General features: G+C 47.4%; 1 protein-coding gene across 4 annotated transcripts in view; it reads left to right on the top strand.

The window, feature by feature from the left end:
* The window catches only part of LOC149350491 (uncharacterized), a 133,068-nt gene that overhangs the window by 99,109 nt on the left and 15,194 nt on the right, over positions 1 to 18,765 (top strand). For 3 of the 4 annotated variants that reach the window (XM_089579519.1, XM_089579517.1, XM_089579518.1), the window contains exons 11-22: positions 131 to 359; positions 1,965 to 2,066; positions 2,602 to 2,865; positions 7,194 to 9,434; positions 11,118 to 11,315; positions 13,598 to 13,771; positions 13,972 to 14,070; positions 14,531 to 14,620; positions 14,827 to 14,941; positions 17,335 to 17,453; positions 17,535 to 17,648; positions 18,460 to 18,608. In XM_089579519.1, coding sequence (XP_089435645.1) covers positions 131 to 359; positions 1,965 to 2,066; positions 2,602 to 2,865; positions 7,194 to 9,434; positions 11,118 to 11,315; positions 13,598 to 13,771; positions 13,972 to 14,070; positions 14,531 to 14,620; positions 14,827 to 14,941; positions 17,335 to 17,453; positions 17,535 to 17,648; positions 18,460 to 18,608 — 3,894 coding nt within the window. The remainder of the gene's footprint in view (positions 1 to 130; positions 360 to 1,964; positions 2,067 to 2,601; positions 2,866 to 7,193; positions 9,435 to 11,117; positions 11,316 to 13,597; positions 13,772 to 13,971; positions 14,071 to 14,530; positions 14,621 to 14,826; positions 14,942 to 17,334; positions 17,454 to 17,534; positions 17,649 to 18,459; positions 18,609 to 18,765) is intronic. The other variant, XM_089579520.1, reaches the window with a different exon arrangement.

Here is an 18,765-nt window from a genome sequence, read left to right as displayed (position 1 = left end):
GACGGGTTTGGTAGCGATGACAGGTACAACCTTCAAGGCGCTGCATGCACGGGTTCAGCTATGTACCGCATGAAGGCAGGGCGCGGGCGCTGGCCTGCTGCTGAAACTGCGCTTGCGCGCCTCGTGCAAGGACCCTCTCGAAGACGTCTCTGCAAAACACGGAGCCAGAGGGCCGCCTGTACCGCAGCCACAGTCGATCCTCCCTTCACAGCGACATGTCGGACGCATCGCCGGTGCGCAGGGGCATCGCGAGGCACGGCTCTCTGGCGGAGTTCGACCGCCCGTTCGGCCTAGAGAGCAGAAAGGACGACGACGCGTCATCGCTCGTGGGTGCCACGTCCAGCAGCTACATTTCGGAGGTATGTGCTTGGGCTGCTCTGAAGTACGAGATGCCCTCTTGCTCTGTATTACTTATTTCTCTTTCCATATATAGGCCATTTACAATGAAGTAAAACCTTGTTAGAAGCACACAAAATGAGGAATGCGGACAAAAAAAGACGCATGACAGTGACCCCTGTGCAACGCGAGATCGAGTGAAAGCTGTTCTCGGCGCTGAATATCGTTTATTCGTTATTAGTTATCTTCTCCCTATGCTCCCATTCATGACGCCACTGTCTGGACCACTCAGAGTGGTGCGTTGCCATGGTGTCTTGCACTAGCGTCACTGCATGGGAAGCAATCAGCGTGGCGTGCTGCAGTGACGTCATGATTGAAGCCACTGAATGCTGGCCAATCATTATGTCACCAGCGAATCTGCAGCTGCTGCGCGGCCACATTTCTTTTTTCGGACTGTGTGGGTGGTCACGTATTCGGTGTCCTCGACTAGGTAATTCTTCTTTGGAAGACGGGATTGATGCTAGTATTTTAGACGTGGTGAAGGTTCTTGCGAGAGGTTCCTGTCGGGGAAAGGGGGCGCAACCTCGGCTACTACAGGCATCGGCAGGGCGCTGGACACGTGACCACACATGACCGGACGTTGAGGGTATACACTACGCAATCCGCCGGGAAAGGCTTCATACGACAGCTTTCGCTGTAAAATTACTGCCTGACTGCATCCAATGAAAAACAATACCTAAAACTCGCAGCTGCAAGTGTGACGCCACACCTAATTTTAGAACGCTGTGCTTTCTCTCTGCGGCATACGCAGGCTTAGAACGCCTTTCCAACCAAGGCGCCACCGTACTGCTCGCTGGACTGCTGTGTGCACAAGGTGCACACAGAAGCTCAGAGAGCAGTACAGCGTTGCCCGGGGTGCGCTGGAAAAGGTGCGCGTAGTTATCATCTACTGTCACTCCGCCTGAGAAAGCTTGAGGATTATGTGTGCATACTGCCTCCCGCTGCTACGTGGCGCCAGAGCCCTTCAAAGCATTGAAGGACTATGGTGGCACTAACGAACTGACCGTTAAACCTTTTCGAGCTTTGTAATTAAACAGAGGTGTTAACAGGCAAACGGAGTGCAAGCCATAAGGATATTAAAAAAAAACTGGCTTAGAAAACTTTAACAAATGGGAGCTCACTGGCAAGAACGAAGTGATGCTTTCTTATCCATGGTTGCAAGAATCCCAGAGCGGGGCGCGAGTGTCCTTAACTGGAACTGCCACAGAGACCACCATCGTGAGCAGTCTCACTACTCGCTTCCTTCTTTTCCATATCATGCACGCCGGCTGGGCGTCCTCAAGTCGGAAAATCCGGTAATAATCGTACGACAAGCTGTCGCTAACATGTGCACACCTCTTTCTAGTAAGCAAATCTGTACTACTAGCCTCGAGGCAGCGTGCCAGAAAAGAGCTGCAGTCAGTTTCGTTCTCTCTCTATCGCTATGATCCTTCCCTCAATAACAAAAAAAAGAGGGAAATGAGAATACTCATTTTCGACTACGGCGTCATCATGATTGCTTACGCGTGAGCGCGAAGCAAAGAGAAAGCAGTGGTCCTGCCTATAGTGCTGATGATAGCCGTCCGCAGGGCAGGAAGCAGGACTACTACCTAAGCCTGGAGGAGCTGGTGCAGCAGCGAAAGCAAGAGCAGATGCGCACGCAGGGACTCGAGCTTGTTCGCCTCATACGGGTGAGTTCAACACTTTTACAAAAGCTTGCTCTCCTCGAAGAACCGCCTCAACATGTAGCCGCGCCTCACAGTGAGATTCCTAAAATTTCATGAGAGCTGTAATGAGCATTGGAAGCGAAATAAGCAAATTTGCCAAGTCCAGCAGGTGATTAAGAAACTTTAGGTCGTTGCCGCTTTGATTTCTTCAGATTTTTCTCAGGGTACCTATCCTTGCTTCCCGTGTAGGCTATAGATCGTGCCTTCCAATTTAATGAGAGGCAGAAGCAAGGAAAGGCACGAAGGTTAAGCACGCAATTCCCGGTTGCCCGGTACCCTACAGGTGGAGAGGGGGATGAAGGGAGGCAAAGAGGTAGAGTGACACAGAGGAAATGTTGGGTCCATGCAGTTCGCTTGCTTAATGGGCCGTGACCATGTCGTCCTTCTTGGACGCCCACAGCCTGTTTACAGAGTGGCGCACAACTCTTTGGCTCCTATTTATTTGATGGGTCTTTCGGCTTATGCCATAAAGCTTTTCTACGTTTCGTGACTGTTGCAGGAAGCCGAGCAGCGGGGCTTCACTGCCGACGATCTGCAGGTGGCGATGAACCACTGTGGTAACGACAACCCCATCAACTGGCTGCGAGACAACTGGCAGAACATGACGGAGACAGTGGTGACGCTAGCCACAAACTACGGCCACGACCGACGCGAGAACAACATCGGCATTGTGTCCGTCAGCGAGGCGCAGAACGCGCTGCGCCGCCAGAAGGGCAACATCTGGGCCGCCGTCACCGAGTGCGTCGAGAACCGCCAAAGAATGGTACGAGCGCTGGGGGATAGGGTTCCTCTCGAGTTGCACTTTCCTCTTCGCACTGGCCCTGAGGTGCCATTAACTTAGACACTATATCGTATAGCGTTGTTCTCAACGACCACGGCAGTGAAAAACCTGGGGACCGTTTTTCTAATTCATGCACCTTGACTTATTTCAGAGTTGGTCGAAAGCTGAGTTTGGGGATGACGTGGCGGTTGAGCGTGATATTAAAATGCCAGAAAGGAAAAGGGGCGCGGTCAGTTCGCATTTAGGTGCAAATTCGCGAGTTCCTTGAGCGTGAGGAACCTTTCGGGCTCTCGTATGGTTCTTGCCCAGAGGAAGAGGCGCCTGCGTAGCGTGTATTATATAGGGCGGTCACGCGGCATTGTGTGCGCAGTGCTTAAATGGCCGAAAATGCAGATGCGATGAATTTGCATGCGCATGCCTAGTTTCTGCCGAGTCGGATCCGGTTTTGCAGAATAAAAAAATGGAACAGCGAAGACAACAGTGATATCGCTGGGCGCCTATTCGAGCCCTTTCTCCAGGCAGGAGGAAGTTTCCGGTACGGAGGTTTTCTGCCTCGCTTGAGTGGAAATCAATGTTTACTCCACGTGCGTTCCTTCATCCGTGGCCATTAGAAGGTTTGGAAACACGCAGCTTCATCGATCGATTCACCTCGAATTCAAAGACTGCCGTGATATGAAGGTTACTGTTTCGTCTGTTAATAATGAGCATCCTAGGAAGAATTGCGCCTGCTACTCTATATAACGTTATCCATAAAGCTAGTTTGGAGAGACGTCGTGGCGTTTCGACAACTTGGCCTGACTTGCTGCTTTTTTTTTTTTTGTACAGCGCACGTTTAGGGCAATGGAGACGGTAAGTAGCCTTCAGGCCGAGCAGGAGGTATTTGCTTGCTCGGCATTTCTCGAGATTTAAACTCTCTGCAGCGAGAGAAATTCGGTCTGTCAGAGAGATGCCTGCAGGGCCGTATTCAACTTGCGCGCCCTATAGGATGCCATGAGCACGAACAGTTGCGCCTTCCGTCGCGCCCAACGGGCGCATGCGTAACGTGTATTTTGGGAACGTCGAATTCCAGTAATTGAACTCTTAACTGAGCTGCAGCAAGGGGGTCGCAGTCATAGAACGGCCTACGGCATTCGCAAGGCTAATGTACCAGCCTTCTAGCTCGCCCCAGGCGGTGCCTCGGAATTGACTCGCACGGCTGGGAAAGTCAGCCGCTTGCCTTTTGCTCTTCACGACTCCGCACATTTTCGTTTTTTGTTTTACATTCTTGCACCTTCCCTTGCGCATTCCCTTATCCCACCGTGGCTGGATATATCCCTGCAGCGGGGTCGATTCAGATTGATACGCAGCACGAGATCACAGGAGTTCTGTATACACCTTAGATACTTGGCTCTTGCCGCGTTGCGGTGGCAAGCGTTGCCATTGTGCTAAACTCGCTGGTCGGCGGGCTTTACTAATCACGAAGGAAAATTGAATCTCGCGAGCACAAAGGACTAGTTTCCCTTCTCAGCATCTATGAACAGGGCGCACCGAAGCATGGTTTGATTTCTTTAGAAATAGGAACTAAGAACTATTTTTACATAACACACGGTAAGAAAATAAGGCCCTGCTATGGCATTTATCAGCTGATCTGCTTGCCTATTCTTTCTTTACCATTGCTTGCAAAAGTTAGTTTGGGTTTTCTAAAGCGATAGAAAAAGTGGGAGTCAGTTACCTGTGAATCCTGGTAAGGATTAACGCATACCAAATTTCCAATTCTGTAGAACGCAAAAACTGAACGCCTCCATGAACCTTCTTACGCTGGGTTTGCCGTCAGCTTTTATTCGTCTGTGAGCAGCATTAATGACATTGAGTCGTAGAAGTGGGAAAGGAGGAAATGTGGAGTGCTTTGAATCAGAGTAGTAGAGGTGTGCAAGGAGGGATCGAGTGCGGGTACGCAGCCATTGTCCCCGAAAGATTCCCGAAAGAGGCGAAGTTCGCTCAATAGGAAGGCAAAAGAGGTCGCTGCAGAAAGTCGTCGCTCCTTTTGATGGAGCGCCGTGCGCACTAATACGGAGCACGGAACGTAAATAATGAGCGCCGCATCCACTTCCGTCGCCTTATTTTTAATTCTAAACTCTCAAAGTGCACATTAATCTGCAGGATAGTTCAAGGATTGGTAGAAGGGAATGACTGAATCAGCAGGCCCTGTGTACCAAGAAAACAAACAAAAACAAAAGAAAACAAAAAGTGAGGAAAGATACAAAATAAGCAAACAAAAATAAAGAAAATGAGCAAGTAAACCGACACGAAACCAAGGGGTTAAAAAAGCGAAAAAAAAAGCAAAGACACAAGCACACGAAAGCAGATATATATATAGGATAAAAGCAATGAAGAAAAACAGGTAACCGAGCACATATACGCAGCACACAACGAGACAATGGCGCAAGCAAAGAAACGTAAACAACAGACAGACTAATATGCTCTAACACACAAGCAATGAAGCGTACACACAACCACGCAGTTAAGCAAAGTATCCACTTGTTTGTTGAGTCTGAGGTATACTTTAGCCCGCTACACTGCATGGAGAGTTGGGTTACAACACTGCTTCAGGCAAGCTTGAAAGGAGAAGCGACATTGTCGGGCTGTTTGTCGTGTGCTGCTGTTGTGTACACGGCTTGTTACATTGTCTGGATAGTTGTGTTAAAATTTTGATACAGCCCAGATTGAAATGAGAAGCCAAATGGTCAGGCTGTCGGCCTTGTGCTGCATTTGTGTACGCTGCTTGTGACATTTAACAACAACAACAACAACAACAACAAAAACTAGCAGACGTGGTGGACATGTTGTACACGAGACCGCTGTTGATGGAGTTCAGTCTTAATTTCTCGTTGTAGTGGTTCTTACACTTGCTGCATTTACTAGTGAACCGATTACCGTTCTGTTTTTTTTTTACTTCGTGTGTGAAGGTATTTATTTTGAGTATACATTGTATGTAAGATTGGCGGGAACAAACAACAACGTTGAAGAAGAACGTGAACGTTTTCTTTGGATCAACTAAAGACAAAATTGTGATCCGACGAACCTAACGGTTCATGGCTCTTTTCGTCACAGTTTTTGAAACTGGATCTTCATGTGAAAAGCGCTGAATAGAAAACTTTCCAGTTACCTGTTACAAAAACTTGTTGGTAGAAGGGAATGACTGAATCAGCAGGCCCTGTGTACCAAGAAAACAAACAAAAACAAAAGAAAACAAAAAGTGAGGAAAGATACAAAATAAGCAAACAAAAAACAATTGTTATGCATGTTCCCATCATCGCCGTTGGAAACCAATATGCCCCCCCCCCCCCCCTTATGTAATGCCTTCGGGCCTTTAAGGGATCAATAAATGAAATGAAATGAAAATGCTCTTTACGCGTTTGGAGGACACATGAAGCCTGGCATACCTCTTTTATATCCTCTCAGGAGCGCATTTGAGTTTGGAATAACTTTGTCGGCGATGCGCATAAATTTTTCTTTTTGGCTTCGGCTGCCCCTTTCAAGTGGCCGAGCAGTCTTCATCAAACTTGCATACATACGGGTAAAACGCGTCACTCGTTTGCGATCTGGTGACATTGTTTGAATCGCATACTGGAGAGATGGTGGTAGAGAGAGGGCAGGTATTGCAAACACAATGCGAACAATGCAGGGGGAAGCTTCAGGATGCTTGCCAATGTTTCGACAAGAAGACTTGTCTTTGTCTGAGCGAGACGACATAGAGAGACGACATTTAAAAGCCATCTAGAGCCCCTTGTATGGGACTCGTGGGCACAAAGGCTCGTGTGCACAAGGCAAATCCAACAGAACACAATATTCAAAGTGCACAAACATTCACTGTTAGCACAATCAAATATGTGAGGTCGTGCAGACAACGTGTAGCCTAACAAGGTAGTGCGTATACGTTGTTATTAAACAATTTTTTGTTCCCTGATGACTAAAGAATTGATAGGCTCGAAAACTTTTGTACACTTATTCTTGCATGCTTTCTTTTCAAGTTGGGACATGCAATTTGGACCGCCGTTACAAAAACATCAACTTCTAAGAGAATGAGGCAGAGCCCTGCAAACACAGAAGGAGATAATATAATTCAGTCTGGTATGCAATGATTGTCATCGAACACTTTTCTTTGAGCGCTTCGCAAATGGTTTTCGTATTACGAAGTCCGTACTCCCATCGTCGAGCGGAAAAATCGCAGACGCACTATATTTTAACTTCGCGTGAGAAAATGTTGCATTTGAACCCCGCAGTGGTTTTGAGAAGGTGTGGTTTTGAAGGTGTGTGTGGTTTGCTCGCAGTTCATGGAACTCAGTTCGCGGGGAAACTTCACCCGGCAGGAGATCCTGGCGGCGCTGACGGACAATCACGGCAACATGGACATGGCGTATGCGCAGCTTACCAAGGCCACACTCAAGCCGTTCCTCATGCGGATCTGGGGCCCCGGAGCAGGGGCCGACAACGACGAGGGTCGTCGACCGTCGCCCCTGAGTGACAAGCGCGAAGAGAGCGTCACGGACCGCGTCAAGGACTGGCTCGAATCTCTGGACGCCGCCTCACAGTTGACGTCCAGCAACGCCTCCACGCTCGAGGAGAGGCGCGCCAAGCGTCACTCTTTCCACGGATGCCGGAGCGAGCAGCTCTTCAGTGACGGGAGCCACCGTGACCGCTCCACGTCGCCGGCGTCGTCTTTCTCGAGTCTCAGGGAAACCTCGGAGGTGAGCAGTGTCTCGTCGGCCACCCAAGGCACCAGCTCCCGCATAGAGGCGATTCTCCGTCGCCGAGAAGCCCAAAAAGAATTCGAAAAAGGCCGCAAGTCAAAGAAGGAAGCGCACGCTGATGGCAGCAAGAGGCGTTGGACTTTGGCTTCAGTGTTCAATGCGAAGAAGCCCGGCCAAACCTCAAAAAAAGACACTTTCGCCGGGGCAGGTTCGTCGGCTGAGAAGTCCTCTTCGCAAACGACGCTAACCTCTGACACCACGCAGCTTGACAGCAGCAGCAGCGGGGCTACTGTGTCCATGGAGACCCTGGCCTCTATTGAAGCGACGGGAGCAAAACCAAAGACTTTTCTGGGCCGTTTTTCGTCTTTTAAGAATGAGAGCAGAAAAAAAGATAGCAAAGCAGCCGAAGCCATTAGTTCAGGTAGTACAGACGGTTTTCTGAAAACCTTCCCTACTGTAGATGTGGCAGGGGCAGATACACAGAATTTACATTTTAATCGAGAAACCTCAAAAGATGAGCCCAACAGCAACTGCACAGCAAAACCACAAACAAATCAAGTTGATGTTGCGGCATCGTCTTCTCACGACGCATCTCAAAGAGTGGATGCTGCCATGGGCAATGCACCTTTTTCTGCTAACCGCAATGCCATTGAAAACATTAAGCAAAGCATTCATGCTGCGAAACTTTCATTCATGGCTTCGGCTCCGGGGCCCGTCGTCCATAATACATCAGCACATGCCTCGGGACTTTCAACTAATTTGCTCAAGTCACAAGGTTCTGACCTTGCAGAAGGGGAATCGGCAGCGTTAGCAGGCATAGCAGTCGAAAAACCTGCAGAATACAGAGAGGAAAGGGCAGACAATAGAGTTAAAAGTAAGGTAAAAGAGCATGATCCACCAGCACCCCAGGTAAAAGAAAACAGAAATGACACCCATGCTGCTTCCTCGAGTTTAAATCACGTTAGTAGCTCCTTAACAGGAGATCAGCCTAATGCGTCTACGAATACAGCGGGGGTTAGCAAAAGTACCAATTCCGCCTCTAAGTGTTTAATGTCTCCTACTACGCAAGCGGCAACCGTCTCCAGTGGTTCCAACGGAGAGCCTGCCCAGAAGGAGACGATGTCCGAAGGTAGGGAATTGTCTACCGCTTCGGCAGTGGCGCCAAGCGTAGTTGTACACTCGGCTGACACCTCGGAAAACCATTCTGACGCCGCTGCACCTGGGTCGTCTGCTGACACCAGCACCAAAAGTGGATCCTATACGCAAACGCTCATAAAAGGTAGCAAGCAGACAGCTGCCGTCGGCGATTCTAAAACAGCCACTGCTTCTTCGACAGAGAGCCAACAGAGGGACGACAACAAGGAGAAAATGCGACCCGGTGGAAACGAATACGAGGGCACAACTTCGGGCGCCACTGCTACCAGAAAGTTGGGAAATCGTCTCCCAGAAGCCGCTACCCCGAAGAAGAAGGAGCGTGTGCTCACCAACGGTACAGCCGAGGGCGTAGAACAGGAGACGCTGAAGCCACCAGCCGCAGGCAAGGGTGGCCCGAACCGTAGACCTTCGTTGCGGCGGACTAGCCGTGAGAACGGCGATGACTGCGTGGTCAGAGATCGCGACGGCAACGCCCTGATTGTGAAGCCTCAGAAGCCGATGGAGCGCCGCGGCAGCATCAATGCCCGACCCGGTCTGCAGATATCCAAGGCGGTGGCGGCTAACATTGCCAAGCTGCGGTCAGTTCCACCGCCAAAGAAGCGCAAGCAGGTGGTGCAACCCCGACCGGCAGGCAAGCTTCCCACAGAGAAGCAGAAACAGTACAAGGTATTGCTGCTGCGGTTTGTCCGCATGCCTGTTGGTGCCTTTTCTCTAGCGGATGAATTAATGAGCACTGCTTGCATTGAGCCCTCAGTAGGCTCGTTTGTAAAAGCCGAGCTCTACGATAAATTAGCACTCTTTAAATGCAGCTCGGCATTTAGTGATATTCCATTTGCCATCATCATCAGGTTATTGATAGAACCACCCCCTGATGATAACATATGACAAAAGCTGTTGATGGAAGCACCTGCCAAGCATGCTCACTCAGCCTTTTGGACATCCGTAAAATGTCTAGAAAAACGCAAAAAAAAAAAAAACGCCGTGTTACTTACTTTCTTCGAGATCGCTGTGAGAACGTGTGAACAGTGTGCACTTCTCGAAACAGGAAGCCAAAAGCACCGTTAAAAGGGGCTCACAACTGGCCGAAATGTTTCATTGGATTATGATGGAAGTGTAAAGCTTTAGGCAGAATCGGGCTTATCCGTACTTCTTAAACGACGGTTTTAAATTTTAATTCAGAGCAGAAAACAACTATAAACGGGACAAAGCTCCGTTGTGAGGTGAAACTTTTAAACTGTCGGTGTATTCTATTAAAGGGCTATGAAGGGTGTTTCACCTAAGACTTTACACAATTTCTAGACGTAGTCTGTGAGTTAAAAGGGCGGTTTCTTCGCCATAGCATTGCTAGCGCTGTAGTACATCGGAATACAGCTGAGGCGTGCTAACTGGCAGGCTGATGAGCTGATATTGAAAAGTAAACTTTTTAACTATTACTGTTAGGCTCCTTAATTATTGAGGGGCGTGTAGCCCACCTTAATTGATATCCATATCAGTTTGGGGAATATCGACGACAGTTACCCTCGGCGCAGTGGGCCAATAAATTTCGGCTATTTCGACGGGTTACGTGCGCTGGAGAGGTTGCTTTGCCTGCAAGCTTCGCGAAAGCGCACGCATTTTGGCGCAATGTAGCCAGAATTTCTTGGGCCATAGCGTCATAGCGTCGAGGGTAACCACGTTCTCAGAATTCTAAAAACTGATATGCTTATTAATTAAGATGGGCTCCACGCCTCTCAATAAGTAAGGAGCCTATCAGTAATAGTTAAAAGTTAACTATTCATTATAAGTGAACCAGCCTGCTAGTTAGCACGTCTCAGATGTATTCTGCTGTACTACGCCGCTGACAATGCTATGCCGAAAAAGCGCTCTTCTATCTCAAAAACTGTATTTTAAAAAAAATGTGTAAAGTCTTAGGTGACACACCCTGTATACTGGTATGGAAAACGTCGTTTGAAAGTGATAAGAACTGCAAGAAACAGTGAGAACAGGAGCTTAAAAGGGTAGTCGAAGAGAGAGAGACAGCGAGAGAAGGTCTTTAATTCAAAAACAGAGAATTTAGCTCTGCTTGGGGAAAGAATTCGGGGAGAGAGAGAATGAGAGAGGTGTAGGAAATGGGATGAAAAAGTTCACTGCGTAGAGAATGCAAAGCTGGAGTGCCGAACAGAGGGATTAGTTTTTCTAGAAGACCAACGTCGGCTAAATGATCAAATAAAAAGTCGAAGGCAGACAGGTATGCTTCGGCGCAACCGGTGGCTGACGCAATCTCTGAACAGCGTTTGGTGGGCGGCTGGAGTCGAAGGACGAGGTTGTTGCCCATTCAGGTGAAGCTAACACACGTCCCGTGCACCGCAGGCCAAAGCCGAGGAACTCGTCCTGGAGGGCCGCTGCCCCACAATGGTGCACGCGCACTTGGTGGCCGAGCTGATCGACATGAGCTTCGACGAAGAGGATGCCATCTTGGCGGCTGAGCAGTGCGAAAGCATCTACCAGGCCGTTAACTTTCTCCAGCAGGAATGCGAGCTGTGCGCGGCCAACTACCCCATCAGCCAGGTCAGCCACTGGCCATTTCTTTCCACAACTTCCAGTAGAATAATGGCGAGACAAACAAAAATATTTAAAGAATAGCTTTCTCGTTTCCGGTTCCGCTATGCTTTTTGTGTGACTGCAACCTTTTTCTCTACGTACTTGTGCACTTGTGCGTTGCCACTTTCTATGGTACGGACGAGGTCCTGATGTTTCGTAGATAACACATGCTGTTGTGGAACGCACGGTGGCCCGGTGCTTGGGAACCCTTACATTGTCGCATTTCTCTCTTTGCTTGAGGACGTGGGTGACCAGCGGCTGCATGAATTATGCCCTGACGCCCGCAGTTTTCTCACCTTTATAGAGAAAAATTGAGAAACTAACAATATTTATCGCTTGTTATGAGCCTTGCAACATAACTACGAAGCAGATAAGGTCATGGAAGCACTTTTGCACTTAGCGTAGACTCTTACTGCATCCGAAGGGCCGCATAACTTTAGTTATCGCGCTTTCTATTAAAGTGCCGTCGGAAGAAAAAACACGAACAGCCAATCAGAACCGAGTGGACCGTGAAACTACCTACGCACAACGGTAAGCCGCGGGGCCGTATTGATCGCCGGCACGCTAGCTGTCGTCATCTACTGTTCATTACTTCGCAACACCCGCTTCTCTTTATGTTGGCACCAACACGCAAGCTATATTTGTGCTTAGAAGTGGCGGCTTCTTGCTCAGAATTTTCTGAAGCAAGCCAAGGGCTTCTTGCAGTACCTCTGCAGTGGGCTGTTACACACTGGAGAGGTATTGCAAGTTGTTGCTGGTTGTTACACACTGCTACGAAGGCGTGACGCATACTTACTGTTTTGTGCAGTTTCAGCGTAAATTGCCGAGGGCAGTTTACAATGTACAGGCTGTGATTAGCTATAAAATCTGTTCCTAGGCTAGCTTGCGGATCACTGCTGGAACAGATCTGAAAAAAAAAAAAATGCGTGCACAGAAAATCGCTTAGTGTATCGAACTCGTGTGTATCCTGCTTTTGTGGGATAAATTTGCTTTTTGGCTGTACAAGCTGACCTTTATTTATTATAAATGACTTTGTGAACCTCAGTGATGTTTACTTCTATTTGCCATCTCTGATAAGATTCCTCACTTTATCTTTAGTCTTTTCGCTTTTCTGCCCAGGTGTTGTGCTTCTTTTCGCAGCGCATGTAAAAAAAAGTGTCTATTTTGTCTATTTTGTCCTGTGTCTATTTTGTCCCCGTTTTTTCGTGCTGCTACATTTTCAAGATGGATCAATACCAACTGGCCCAAACTTCGGTGCTTTTGTAAAAAAAAAGTGAACGCGAGACTCAGATGAAAGCCAATTTTCTGGGTGCCCCTTGCCGCTGGAGCGGCGTAAAAATGAGAAATCAGACTCCTTATAGCGCCGTGCTTCGCCAGCCTGCACAATAAAACAAAAAAAAAAAGCTGTTGGGTTGCAAAAATAAGCTAAGCCACTGCAATCAATGAGCTGCATGCTTTGTCGACAAGTAGACACAGAAGAACTTCAGCGTCATTGTATTGCTTAAAGAATGCAACGTCAATGGCGTGCTTCACAGAAATATGAGCTCTGTACTTTACTATGAAGAACGTACATCTGGGACTATTTTTATTTTCAATATTTAACGATAATAAAAAAAAAACTACTAACAATATTTACTACATTTGAATCGGAGCGAAAACACGGATTTGTGCTACGTAGAAGAAGACGGTGAGCAGGCAGTGCCGCGGGACGGAGCAGATGGAAGTTGATGAAGACGACGCTTTCCAATGCACAGCGCAAAGGCTATGTGCCATTCTACTTGAGGCCAACCAACCAACCAAAGGCTACAACAACAACAACAGCGAGAGTGTGATGCAGTTTAACGCGAGGCGTGTTGGTTGCGGCTTAGTGGTCTCAAAGGAGATTTGTTCGCGCAGCCGCGGGTTCGACTCCCAGTCATGAATACTGATTCAATTTATTTTTCTAAATTTAGACGGTCCCCGATTGAAGCCTTGAAGTGAAGCTTTCGCTTCAAAAAACAACGAGCGAAAATCAGGTTGCAGTTGCGACATTCGGCTCGACCAGGCGTTTTGAGGGCGCTTGTGAAGAAGTAATCTGTACATGGCGAAGATCACGAAATCCAGAGTTCGGTTACTGGCTACTGATATTTTTAACAGAAACTGAGAAGAACTTGGGAAATCGCACCTGGGATTGCGCCAAAGGGGTTCGCTTGTAGACACTTTTCGAAACACCAGTTTTGTTCTGATTGTTTCTATTTATTTTGTTGCAGATGGTCTCTCTACTGAACTGCGTCCACAGGGCTTGCAAAGAATGCCTCAAAGCTTACTTTACCATCCAAATTCGGGACAGAAATATTATGGAACTTCTTTGCCCTTTCTGCAACGAGCCAGACCTAAGTGACGAAGATGTGGAGCTTAATTACTTTAATAACCTAGATATTCTGGTAAGTAAACTTGTTCGTTGGCTCATTTGTCGAACACGCCGTAAAAATTTCCCTTCAGATTTAGGTACCATTGATTGCTCGAAGAATCTCTTACCAACATTCCTTTTTACAACTGACCTTATGAATGATTTGCTAATCAATAAGTGCATCCTGGCATTGCGCTGGACTTGCTTATGACGGTGATCCTTATGTTTCCGCAGTTAAAAAGCTTCGTTGAGAGAGATGTCTACGACCTGTTCCAACAAAAGCTGCGAGATCGAGCATTGATGAAAGATCCGAACTTTAGATGGTGTTCTCAGGTTGGTGGCTTTGCTACATCGTTTTAACCTTACGTTTAGCGTGCTGGCAGTGTTTCAGCGTCTGTTAATTTTTTTCTCAGTCAGCACGTGACTTGCTAGTCGTAAAAAAAGCATCTGAAAAAAAAATCATTGGCATACACTTGGGTTAGCTACGTGCAAGCTGGGACGTCGACATTATAGAAGGGGGCAGTGTCCTTCTGAAGCCGAAATATTATTAGTTGGCGGCAGGAGTACTAAACACTTTGCGCTACTGAAGAGGTAGAGGCAGAGGCTGGTGCGAAACTCACCCACAAAGACAAGCGACAGTTCTATCGTCAGTTTAAAAAAAATGAAATCGAAATTAAAAGCACTGCGATATTTCGATTACTAAAACGACACAGCGTGGCATGTTTGGTAGAAAAATACAAATAGCACGTTTTTTTTTTTTACTGGGGAAGCTTACCGGGCTTTGTCTTTGCAGTGCTCTTCTGGTTTTATCACATACCCAAACCAGACGCGTCTGGTCTGTCCAGATTGCAAGGCTGTCACCTGCGCGTCTTGTCGGAAACCAGTAAGTGATTCCGCCTTCATTTACGCTTTAGATAGAGTCTGTTTAATCGTAAACATGGCTAATTCTTTTCGAATGGTCGAGTGAGTCCACTCCATGTTCTGGAGATTTCCTGTAGACTTACAGTGCAGCAGGAGCGCGCGTAACGCGTCGACATTTTCTCTGATGTCGTGGATGGTGGCTTTTTTCTGCTTTTCATTTTTGTTCAGTGGCAAAAACAACACGAAGGGATCACCTGCGAGCAGTTTCAAGAATGGCAGCAAGATAATGACCCTGAAAGTCAGGCCGAGGGCATCGCGCGATACTTGGCTGAAAATGGCATTGGTAGGTCATCCTTCTTACTTTCCAAGTAGAACTTTCGGTGTCACAGATGCAATACTTGGCATCCAATCTTGGCCGTGAATGAGACATCTGCGATTTGTCAAGCAAAACCTCCATTCTTTCACTGGACTTTTGAGACTTGATATCTCGTGAATTTTTTTTTTGTTTTTATCCTAAGCATGGTGAAATGAATAAAAGCTAAATAATACACTGATGATCGGTAGCTCGTATACTCAAGAGTATGCTTAAAAGAAGCTACGCATTATCGTGATGCATCGTTGGTTCTACCGATACGAAGGAAATCCTACTTCTGAAACGCCTATGGCCAATACGATTTGTCTTTGCATGGAAAGAATTCAAAGATCGACGCAAGTAGAAGCCTGCAGTTAAGTGACACAACTGATAGAGCAAACTGGCCTGAAATCCTTTCTTTCCAACGTTGTAGTCCGTTGAATATGATGGTGACGTTTCAGGGACTCGCCCTCTACAGCAAAGATTTTGCGATGGTAATTTGAATCAGCGGAATTCTGGGCATCTAAAATTGCCCCACAGGGCGTTTCAGGCGCAGTGGGCGCTTTCTCTTGTCATTCCTAATGCGCAGGAAAATTGCAATGCCCCACCCAGTGACTGCACCAAACAAACACTTGTTTTCTCGCACGCATAATCCGATTACTGCCGGCTTAGAAGCGTGACACACACGGTCGCTCGGCCTGTTTTTGTCTGCTGCTAGGTTTGTAATGAGACCTGCCGTTCATGAAGGAGGAAGAAACTGGCTGATAACTGTCATCTGTCCGCCTTGACGGGATGGCTGTAAAAACAATGTGCAATTAGCGGGGATTTGAAAAGGCGCAGTTTTAGCAGAAAGAATATGGGAGAGACATATTTGGCCTAGGTGATCACCCGTATGTCACCTAACGATCGAGCAGGTTTACATATCAGGTTCAGAGAGCATTACAAGGCGCATTTAACACGGTTTTCAGTAAAAAGTTAAATTCTCGCCAACTCAGCACAGGTGGCCGACGCACACTAAAATCATGTCTGAAGTGCGGGATACGTACTAGTTAGGATATCAGTTAATCAAATTTACTTTATTAACTGTTTGATTACAGGTTTCTAGGCGCATTGCAACTATTAGTATATGAACCCCTCATGGTAGTAAGATGTCCATTTATTAGGAATCGTTTGAATCCCATACGATTCGAAGATATTGGTCTGCCAAAGGTGCCATGAAATAATTTAGTGCTCACAGATTAGTGTAAGCGAAAACCATTATCACGCCTTTACATTCGTTTCTCAATAGGGCACCAAAGTATTTCGCGGATCAGAGAGGGGACGAGTACCACAAAGCTAATACGTTACTTTGAAGACTTTAAATAAATAGCGATGCCTTGAACCATGAATGGTTCTCATCGTGCAATCACAGCGTGTGTCCGAAAGCCGTTAATGAAAATTGTGATTAGTTTTTTCCTTAGTTGGCTCACGCCCAGCTTTCTTGAACAGCAACTAGCGCTATCTGTTGGCCGTCAGTAGCGGACACCGTGTAACTCAATGCCGATATTTTAAACTTGTAATTTTTAAAAAAACTCAATAGCCCCGAGAGACTGCGCGAACTGGGTGATTATCACAGCCGACTCTTCCTGCTCACTGCAGAATTGGACCTATTGAATTCATCCTGAGCTCCCACCAACTAATTCCGACGGCCATAGAAAATCAATTAGATGTAGAGGGAATTCTAAATTCTCGTGGTGATTTTGAATGTTCAGCTCCGCGCGGCAAGTTGTGGCAGCCGTTCAAAGTAGAATTGTTTGTTGAGATTTCCTGGGGATGTAATATAAGAATCACCTGTTCTGCGGCCCGCCGAAGATGATATCGCTCATCTTCTCCTGCCCTCAAAACTTTTGTATGTACCGGTAGCTTGCTACCTTCACACGTTTTCTCAGCCTCTGCCGAGACGCCTGGTATAATAGTTAACGGACTAACTGTAGGTGCGCCGCCGCGGTGGCTCAGTGGTTAAGGTGCTCGGCTGCTGACCCAAAAGACGCGGGTTCGATCCCGGCCGCGGCGGCTGGAATTTCTTTGGAGGAGAAATTCTAGAGGCCCGTGTACTGTGTGATGTCAGTGCACGTTAAAGAACCCCAGGTGGTCGAAATTTCCGGAGCCCTCCACTACGGCGTCTCTCACAGCCTTAGTCGCTTTGGGACGTTAAACCCCAATAAACTAACTAACTAACTAACTGTAGGTGCCGACAGCCGTAGAAAAGTGAACTTGTCCGTTCGCGCCTTATTTGTAATATAAAACATCCTTGCATGTGCACCCAATATAGCATCAAGCTGCTTCTCACTCCGCGCGCGAAATTCTACGAGAATGTTCCTGAACCATTTTTCATGCGTTTTCAGATTGCCCAAACTGCAAGTTTAGGTACGCATTAGCCCGTGGAGGCTGTATGCATTTCAAGTGCTATCAGTGCAGCTTCGACTTTTGCTGCGGGTGCAATCTGCCTTTCAAGATGGGTGAGGTAAGCGCAGATTGCGGTGGCAATGCGTCCGTTTGCCTGTCGCTAGGATGTCCTTTAACTCAGTGCACCGTACTCTTCCAGAAATGCGGCCGGACTCCGAACTGCGCCAGGCTGGGCCTGCACGCTCACCATCCCCGAAACTGCCTGTTCTACCTCCGTGACAAGAATATTGAAGACTTGCAGAGACTTTTGGAGGTGCGTAGTTCCGGAAGTTGTTTCTTCGGATAGGCGGTTGGGGAATGTTGATTGAACCAGAGCTTGTCGTGTTTGGGCAAATATACACGAGTGATTGCTGGATTTATTTACGGCGTCTGCTGCGTGATTGATGAACCGGGAGCTTTGTAATACTTCTCATGTTGGACGGGGCACACAAAGGAAATATAATGAAACTAGAAGCTACAACAGACGAGTAGACAGGAACAGACAGACAGATGGACGGACGGCCAATGAGCAAGCGAACTTGGTTTTAGATTTCTTCGTTATAATGTATTTATTCGCTATTGGAATCAATGTTCTGTTGACGTCGTAAGTCAGGATGAGTCATGCCAGCTGCTTTCCAAGAAGAGAAAATGTGTAGTGACGGAGGAAGGTTGTAAGCAAGGAAAAGCGAACTGTAGCAATTGTTTAATTGCGCAATGATTTTGTACCATGTTTTCTTTGTGTATGTAGTGGGTTGGTACTTAATTCAAAAAATATTTTTTTTCGTTTTCACTACAGTAGATCATTATTAAACCCCTCGACACCAATTTTCTTTTCAATCACTTTACTCTTGCGATTTGGGACCGCTAAGAGTTAGTGTCGTACTCTAACATATAATGCGCGGAACAGTATTTAAGTTTGTTCCCCACGTTCAAGTTTATTCATTCTTTGCTAAAATCAAAAGCATTAAACTCGGCGTTTTCTGCCATGCATCCCCAGAGAGCATAAAAAGAAATTTGTCCCTAAAATATTCCCCATCTTTCGGCGCGAAGAGACAACGTGCGGTTACGCGTTGAACTTCTTGCAGGAAAGCAACATAGCCTTCAACCGGGCGCCGCCCGCCCACTGGGTGAAGACGTCGCGGTGCGAAGTGCCTGAGCAGAAAGAGAGCGCGGACGGCTTCAAGGACGACATCTGCGGTAGACCCGTGGAAGAAGGCACGGCAGGACTGTGCAGGTGAGAAGAAGACCAGGCTCGTAATTGGCGCCTGCACTTGGGAAACGCGGGTATTATTCGCTTCCAGTTCTCTGTTTTTCTTATCTTCCGCCGTGCCAGCTTGCTGGTTGTGGCGACAACGGCACTGTGATGAGCAAGCAACAATAGACGAAGCTAA

Source organism: Amblyomma mixtum, chromosome 3 (assembly GCF_055824585.1).
Source record: "Amblyomma mixtum isolate Tamu chromosome 3, ASM5582458v1, whole genome shotgun sequence".
Taxonomy (NCBI): domain Eukaryota; kingdom Metazoa; phylum Arthropoda; class Arachnida; order Ixodida; family Ixodidae; genus Amblyomma; species Amblyomma mixtum.
This window is presented reverse-complemented; position numbering and strand designations above follow the sequence as displayed.